At 42.0% G+C, this 9,133-nt stretch overlaps 1 protein-coding gene across 2 annotated transcripts in view; it reads right to left on the bottom strand.

Moving 5' to 3' along the window:
* Positions 1 to 478: 478 nt before the first annotated feature.
* SP3 (Sp3 transcription factor) overlaps positions 479 to 9,133 on the bottom strand; it is a gene marked incomplete at its 5' end in the record, with an annotated part of 23,961 nt that continues 15,306 nt past the window's right edge. For both annotated transcript variants that reach the window (XM_082237137.1, XM_082237136.1), the window contains 3 exons: positions 479 to 2,207; positions 3,415 to 3,611; positions 3,940 to 4,132. In XM_082237137.1, coding sequence (XP_082093263.1) covers positions 1,891 to 2,207; positions 3,415 to 3,611; positions 3,940 to 4,132 — 707 coding nt within the window. In that variant the 3' untranslated portion in view covers positions 479 to 1,890. The remainder of the gene's footprint in view (positions 2,208 to 3,414; positions 3,612 to 3,939; positions 4,133 to 9,133) is intronic.

Here is a 9,133-nt window from a genome sequence, read left to right as displayed (position 1 = left end):
TTTGCAGATAGGTCACAGATTCTGGTAAATATCATTACTGGCTCAAAGTCAAGCTATTTCACCAAGCATTTTTTATTTTTATTTTGCCCAGAATGTATGTATCATGGCATGTCAGAGACCGTGTGGCTGTGCCAGTTGTATGTACTGGTGCCCCCAAAGTGATCCCTAAAGAGAAACTAAAGAGGTGATCACCTTAGGGCCACCAAATTTCTGAAAGGGTTTCAATATTTTGTGGTGAAAGGCCCATTGAAAACATGAGTAAAGAGTTCATTCCAAAGCAAAGTATATAACAGGAGTCCATATGGCTACATTTGGCAACACTGCTTAATTCTCCAAGTGAATAAGGTGTGAGAGAAGAATTGTGTGGGTCTGTTGTCATTTCAGAGATTAGTTCCGTTGGAAAACTGCAAACACACATACCGCAACAGGTCATTTTTCATTCTTACGGAAAAGGCCAAGAAAAACCAGAAATCCCAAGTCAAAAGGAAAAAAAAATAGTGTTTTATTAACTACCACACTGTTATAATACATTTTAAACGTACAATAAGGTAGCCTTTAAATTTGAGGTGGTTTGAACAAATAAACAGATTCCCAAATGTTTGTAAATAGTGAACAGGTGTTAATTATTGTTCTTTTCCTTTTCCTTGTAAAATGGGTAGCGCACTTACAGACTGGCTATGCAAATTATGTGTGTACATTTTTTTTCTATTATTGAAAATATAAACAGTAATTAAAAAATAAAAAAGAATTCAGCGTAATAAAAAACATATATGTTTATCACTTAAATGTACTGGATACATACAATTTAAGGAAGAAGCATAAAGGAAAGATGTGGACATTTAAATGTAGAGCTAACCAAAAGCTTGGCAGAAGAAAGCGTTGTAAAAACCCTTATTTCACTATTGACTAATATTAATATAGTTTGGAGTACTGTCCCTGTAGGACTAATTTCTATTATTTGCATATGTTTGTTTTTTAACTGGAAATTTACATGATGGCTTTTAAGGCCCTGGCAGACAGATTTTTTTAGAGACAAGATGAGATAAAAACCAATGTTGAAACGGACACCCCTTATTTTTTGGTCCTCCAATATTCAAGAAAAGGGCACCTTTAATTTTTGCTTCACCACCCAAAATGCTGCAACCTATTTTCTTTTAAGCCTTTGAATAATTTTAAATATTGGTTATATTGTCCAAATTAGTTACTGAAAGAATATTAACAATACATTATTTTGGCAAAATTAAACCTTTAAACATGGCTTTTCAACAGGATTTAAAAGGTAACTATCCCTAGAGTTCCATGTTAAAATGTACTTCTCAAAATCTTACAAGAGTTATGCTTAAAATATTGTACATAGTTAACCTAATTAAAATAATTAGCTTCAAAATGACAACTTGATGAGCTAAGTAAAGCCTATACAATGAAACATTTGCTTGGAAACTTGATTTGTCAGTTATGCATAATAAAAATTCCAGTCATCAAGAAAATTACAAAATTTCTTTCTTTATCATAACATGATTTCTTTCACCAATCAACTTTTATCTTACAATAGATAAATACCAACATGTTCTCATTTTTACACTAAACCACAAAGGATTGATGCATTTGATTAGACTACCATTTCCATCGTTAAATTTTTTTTTATACAAGTTGGTAAAATTTAATCTCTTCTAGATTCCAAAAGTACCTACAAAACCCATGCAATTTTACCATTTTAATATACTATGGAATATCATACAAAGTAAGGCATTTCAGTGTCATGTATAACCAAGTTACTGTCAATCCAAAAATTTTTGCACATCAATAAAAAGATATCTAAGAACTTAGGAACAATATTCTTCTCACTACTGTATAAAAATAACCACAATTAATAGGTATCTTGTGTAATATTTATTCCATTGTCTCGTTTCCAGAAACAGTAACAAGCTGTAAAGGTATTTCAGCGTTGGTAAGAATATCTTGATTGCTGGTGCCAGAAGTGTTAACAGTCCCTATCCCTGAAACAGAACCTTGTTGAATATTAGCAAGGATAAGCGTTGTTCCGCCCGCAGTAATCAAAGTATCCTCCGGCGTTGCTTCTACTGAGGCCAGCACTGTACTGCTAGCGTGAATAGCCTTTTTATTTTGATGCGTTTTAATATGTTTGGCAAGATGGTCACTTCTCATGAAGCGCTTTGAACATTCTGGGCAGACAAACTTCTTTTCACCTGTTGAAAACATAAAAGTCAGAAGCATTCACACAAAACACACAAAATACCGTCTGGCACATTGTAGCCAAAAGCGTCAGCTTATCTCAGATTTGCTTCTTGGGTTGAAAACTGTGCACTGATTTAAATGCACCGTTGCGAAAAGGAAGCGACAGTAGGCTAAATTTTGACAGGCAGTCAGATGTTAGCAGCAGTGCTTACAAGCCATATTTTAATCTGGATTGGTGTTTTGCTCTAACTCCCCATCCCTGCTGACAGGTGCGAGTCACACAGAGTAAGTGAAGCAAACTCTTTACAGTGGTGCCCCGCAAGACGAATGCCTTGCAAGACGGAAAACTCGCTAGACGAAAGAGTTTTCCGTTTTGGAGGTGCTTCGCAAAATGAATTTCCTATGGGCTTGCTTCGCAAGACGACAATGTCTTGCGAGTTGCTGCTGGTTTTTTCCCCTCCCCCCCCTTTCTAAGCCGCTAAGCCGCTTATCAGCTGATCCGATCAGCAGATAAGCCGCTAAAAGCCGCTAAAAGCGCTAATCCGCTAATCCTTCAATGGGCTTGCTTCGCAAGACGAAAAAAACGCTAGACGAAGAGAATCACAGAACGGATTCTTTTCGTCTTGCGAGGCACCACTGTATTAGAAAAACAGGATCTGCACAGGGCTGCCAGGTCTTGCCCCATGAGGCAGTTGCGTAGACTGAAGGTCCCTGCCTTCTCACAGCTGCCTAAATTCCCTCTTCTCCAGGGTTTTCCCTAAGCAATCTGAGATGGTGCTTGCATGACGCTAATTTATCCTCCGCCCTCTTCATGCCTCTCCTGGTTCTGGGGCACTAGCAGGGACGGGAGCTTGTCACAGCCGCAGGAGGAGGCACCTGTGCCTCTTCACCAGCCAGACTCATGTCTCTTGGCCTTCCTCATCCCACTTTCCTGTTTCAGCTCCTGCCTCTGATTCCGGACTGCTCTCTGCCACAGACTCCCCCTGCTCACTAAGCCCTGTTACCACTCCAGCTTCTGACACCTCCTCCTCCCAGACTTCTCCATCTGACCACTCATGGTCATCCCACCACCAATTCCCTGGGGCTCTGAGCCGTCTTGCCATGGGGGTTCCCCCAAAGGGTTCCTCCACACCATTCCTCTGCATCCAACCAGTCCACGATATCTGCGCCCTCAAAAGGAGAGCGCAAACAATTGTAAAGACGCCAAACGTTGGTAACCTGTATGTGTCCTCCTGTGCCGCTGTAGCTCATCACTGCGGGTGAACCTTTTCCCACAGAACATCCAAGTACAAATGAACGGACGCTCTCCAGAATGCCAGCGAAGGTGAGCTCTCAGGTGCGATGTCTTCCCGTACACTTTCCCGCAACCAGGTATGTGACAGATGTGCTGTTTCTTCTTCCCCAGATTGGTGCCTCTGTTAAAATACGAACCGACACAAAGGTTCCTCAGCACAGGCAGACGCATAGGGACAGTTTGCTGAACTGTAAAGAGGCGCATTCCAAACATCTTGGTACACACATTTACAGGGATCAATGGCTCAGAAGCCGCAGGGGCTGTCGCCACTGAAACTGAGAACCGTAACACAAGCCACACCCCTCAGTCAGTCATTTGTCTGCTCGCACTGAAAAGTACCAGAAGCATGCATTCCCCACAGCTACAGGTGCTGAAATTAATGAGCTCCCTCACTTTTGCCTCATTTATTTTAAAGACATTTACCACACGGGAAGTCAAGAAGTGCGTACCTTCCACCCCCTTCTTTACAATTAGGACAGGTGCAAGCGACTCTTCGCAATCTTTTCCCTTCTTGATGTGGCTGGTCCCCTTCCTCGTCCACCACCTGCACTCTCAAATGTGTCAGATCATTGGTATTCAGTGTAGAATCACCACCAAGCTGCCATTCTTCTGGATCAGGCTCCTCTTCTTTAATCCTGATATCTAAGGAGAAGAAACACAGGGATTAGTTATTTGGCCTATTAAAAACCAAAGGAAGCAACACATAATGATCTCGTCCTTTAACGTACTTAGCACTATGTGCATGCCAGTTAAAAAGTCAGGTGCTTTTACTACCTGCCCTTGTTATGGCTATCTATGCCCCTGTTGCCCATTCTGCGTTTAAGAGTCACGATGATGAGCCACAGGTTTCAGATCACCAACACGGAGAAGCTTCACAACACCATTAAAAGTTCTTTCTGACGGGGGGAGGAAATACATGCTATATATGCACACCGTATTTTACTTGCTATAAAAGTTATTAAGCCACCCAATATGAAATTATCAGAAAAAACTGTTAAGTATTTGCACGTAAATGCCTTTTGTTGAAAGCAGAATGGCAATTCAAAAAGGCCGAAAGAAAGTTTCAAGAATGCTTGTTTAAAACAACCCTGCAAATTGCGCTTTGCAACATCTATGGGATGTGAACACAACTGAAGTGGGACTGTCTCTGCCCAAACAGCTGTTTTATACAACACGGCATTTCAAAAGTACACGATTTCAAATTGACTGACGTATGCAAGCAAAATCACATACTGCAGATATCCTGAAATTAGATCGAAGAAGTCGTCTTGAACCAGTACTTGCAGCAGCAAGAATTTCTGGGTTCCAGGGAGCAGGGTTAGAAACTCAGATATATAAGCTAGGTGCCAAATGGCTCCTTAAACCAAGGTTGCAGTCACCAAAACAGTATGTCTAGTTAACATTTTTGGGCAAGACGCCAAATACTTTTCAATGACTGGTTATCATCTGGCTAGTTCAGATGACAACCTTGAGCTAGCTTAAGAATTTTGAGAACTTAAAGAAGAAAAGTCACTTGATCCAGGGACAGTCCACATATATATTGGCCTATTCCCATCTCTTTTTCTTAATGGTGACACGGACCATACATAATGTAAGAATATTCACAACTGTGAGCAGGGCAGGGGGGAGAAGTGAAGATAAGCTACAACAATTAACTACAACGCTCACTGCTCCTGCTCAGGATGCACAGAAAAAGCATTTTGGTTCCTGAAATTCATTCCAATTGTGCAAATAAAATACAACTGATAGAATGCTACAGGATGGGGTATTAGTGTGTGAAAACAAGCCAAGATCCAATGAACCTCCAGTTGGTGGTGGTTGCAAGTGGCAGACAGTCAGATGCAAAATGCTCCTGGCGCCTGGCTAATTTCTAACACTGCTAGGGAGAGCAGGGAAATGCCAGAAGCCAAGCTAGCTAAATATGAAATCGCTACTTCCTGGGAAGATACGGCCAAAGCAAAGCTGCCTCTATGGTTCTGGCACTCGCACTCGTAAAAGAAAGGGCAACTTGCATACATGCAAAGTTTGCTCCTTGCTTCCTATATGCTTCTTGTGCCTGGTATTTTCTGTTTAGCACCTGTTCAATTCTTCCCTGCTAACTGAAGATTCAGAACGATGTTAAACCCCAGCTTAAGGCTTTATAAATGATGAATGTGGGGTTGAGCTCTACTTCTTTCATGACTCTGCACCGTGGAGTTGGGGAAGAAGTGAAGATTGAACCAATGCCCATCCAATCCACGACAAAGCCAAACATGGGAAAGTTATGCTGTTGTTACTCCTAACGAAGAACAATAATGTAGATGCCAGTAGCAGGTTTTCGGTTGTGACAATGCCTAGATTTTTCAACCCAAAAGGTTTTTTAAAATCTCACTAACAAACCCAGGCTGTTCCCCTTACTTGCATTTATAAGCAGTAAGATAGCCATGAGACTATTTTTTGTCTATTACCAATCATATTTACCACTAGCCTCAGATGCAGCTTCCTTGATAATGCACTCTCTGCCATGAAATGTCAGTTGCTTAGTAAGTTACTTTCTGCAACTCAAAGCTGCTGAAAGTTTGAAAAGCACTCAGAAATAAAAATCATCCTAAGAGTACTGCTAATTTATGGTACCATTTGCTAGCAAATGGCCCACAAATGGAATTCCAAGAAGAAAAATTACAAACTGACAAGAAACCAAGTCCAAGAAATATAGCAGCAATAATTTTGGGGAGGGGTGAGAGATAATATAATTGTTACAGGCATTTGTTTGGTTAACATATGGCAAACGGGTTCACCTCAATCTCTTACCTAGAGAGGCAACCAGTGCTAATAATCTTCCTGCTTGTATGTTTGGTTTTGAAATGAAAACGTCCAGAGATGGTTCAAAAATCAGATACTCGGGCTGTTTCTTCTGCAGTGCAATTCTATATACTGAGAAGGAAGTTCCATTTTATTCAATGGGGCTTAACTACCAGAGAAGGGTGCACTAAATTGCAGTCTTAGATGTGCCAACAGAAGTCCTCATGTAGGCACCTAAAGTGTGCTAGTTTCTGTTTTTCTCTTCATGGGACAGTTCCTCACATTTCGAACATGGCCAAAGAAAGCAAAGAACTGTTGCTCTATCTCCTGAATTTGCCTTAACGCCAGGTACAAACTACTGATATATGCCCCCCCCCAATAACCCCGTAAATAAAGGGAAAGACGTAATGTGTCTTGTTCCATTTATCGTTTGAAATATAAGAGTGGTTCAGATAAGCCGTAGCCCAATAAAAGTTAAAAGCACTGATCAGGGGAATAGATACAGCAGGTTTCAAACTAGAGCAATTAGGTAAAATTGCCATTTGCTCCTATGCAAGTGGGTGCAGAAATACTATTCTAGAGGCAAAAATTCACTTTCCTTCCTCAATTTGTTAAATATTATTAAGAAAATTCTGGAGATGCACTATTGGTGCGGGCAAACAGCTGGGACCCAAAATATAGCAATCCTAGGCACACACCAGGCTTCTGAAACTTATCTTGTGACTGCAGCTGTTTGTTTGTGCCGATTCAAATAACGAGAAGACCAACCTGAAGTTTCAGGGGTGGCTTTTCAGATGCCACGGAAGTGTAAAGAGAGGCTCATCCTGTGGGGCTCAAAATCCGCTTGCACAACAAACATCTGTACATTTATCACATACCACGGCCACGCTCATTTATTTCGCAGTTTATACCTTGGGGGTCAAGGCAAATCCAGGAGATAAGAGCAGCCATTCTTTAAAACTTCACTGCTTTATTTGGCCAGGGTCCCAAAGTATTGCATGCACTGAAGTTTCCCATGGGACCAGAAGAGAATGTAGCATGTTGGGAGGGGCTATAGAGGCAAGGGGGAAACCAGCAACTACTGTGGAAGCATCTTGGAGGCATAGATGAACCTTGCCATTTATTTCACCTTCTGGGCTGTCTATTTGCCTGTCTGTTTGTTTGTTTATAAAAAGGCTAGATCTTTCAATCACTAGTAAAAGCTGTGCTTCTCAGAAGGTACACCTTGCAAGTGACATAGACGGAAACAGGCAACGCGAAGTCTAGTGCCGCTCCTCGTGCCTATGAAGCTGTTTTCTTGCTTGGCCAGCCTGCGCAGACTTCTGAGTCGCCCCTTTGCTTTAAAGGTAAAATTTAGCCTTACTGCTGTTATCTCGTGGCCTTATGATGTCCAGGCTCAGATTTTTCAAAAAATTAAACTGAAAGGAGAATTTCACTAGGTGTTGCTTATTTTCATAGTGCTGCAGAGATCCTGTCAAACGATTCCCTCCATACCTTATTCTTAAATGAGACAGTTTGCAATTCTTTCCACTTGTTGTTTTTACCCTGATTAGAGTTCTTGTTAGAGGGACGCAGGTGGCGCTGTGGGTTAAACCACAGAGCCTAGGACTTGCCGATCAGAAGATCGGCAGTTCGAATCCCCGCAACGGGGTGAGCTCCTGTTGCTCAGTCCCTGCTCCTGCCAATCTAGCAGTTTGAAAGCACTTCAAAGTGCAAGTAGATAAATAGGTACCGCTCCGGCGGGAAGGTAAACGGCGTTTCCGTGCGCTGCTCTGGTTTGCCAGAAGTGGCTTAGTCATGCTGGCCACATGACCCGGAAACTGTACGCTGGCTCCCTCGGCCAATAAAGCGAGATGAGCGCTGCATCCCCAGAGTCGGCCACGATTGGACCTAATGGTCAGGGGTCCCTTTACCTTTACCTAGAGTTCTCGTTTCAATTTTCCACCCAGAAACAGCTCTATTATTGCCTGCTATTGCTCCAGGAATGCATACTTACACAGAACAATAATCAAACAAACAGCAACGTGCAAAGGGTAGGGAAGAGATTAACATTTCATTTGTAGAAAAATTATTTACTAATAAGTTTGGGTTTGCTTAGTTCTTGTCTCTATACTAGTGCTGGGGGACACCAACATGGCACGGGGGGGGGGGCACACTAACCAAGGCCTTTCCTTGTGCCCACAGCATCCCTTTCTTGTGCCCCTTCAAATCTCCTGGCTTAGTCACAGGTAAGCTTTTGCTCCTCACCTGTGATGTCCCCTCCCCTCCAAAACATCCCTTATGCCACAATACAATTAGGCTTGAAAAGAGCCTTCTTTCCCTAGCTTTCTCTGGCACACACCTCTGTCCAAAAAGCCCCCCCCCCATGCCAAAACTTTCACTTGAAGTAAGCATTTTTCTTGGTTGCAGTGGGCTTTATAAAAACCTAATTGTTGCAGTGGGGCATCTTCCTGGAGTTTGCAAAGTCCTGCAAGTTGCACTCTGCAGGACATTCACTTCCCATTAGGCCTGAAAAAAGCCAAAATACTTTGTTCAAATCTAACTGCCAGGAGTTGGGGGGGGAGAGAGAGAAAGAGCATGCGGCGTGCAAGCAAGCATTGTTGCAGGGTGAGCATGTCTGTGCCGCTGCAGTGTGTATGCATGTTTGGTGCCCACAGCATTTTCTTAGGTTTCCTGCTATATCGCACCAGGGAGATCATCCTTATTCTTTATTTTGAACTTCGTTTTCAAAGCAGTTAATGCAATATGGAAAGAAATGACCACATTTCCCAACTACCACTTAATGAGGCTCTTTGTTTTCACTATCCAAAATAAGAGGTGGCTCTGACATAAAACACTACTAAATCTAGTACAGTTGTTAAA

This window comes from Podarcis vaucheri (genome assembly GCF_965113315.1).
Source record: "Podarcis vaucheri genome assembly, chromosome: 1".
Lineage (NCBI taxonomy): Eukaryota > Metazoa > Chordata > Lepidosauria > Squamata > Lacertidae > Podarcis > Podarcis vaucheri.
Note: the sequence above shows the minus strand (reverse complement) of the source record. Positions and strands in the feature narration are given on the sequence as shown.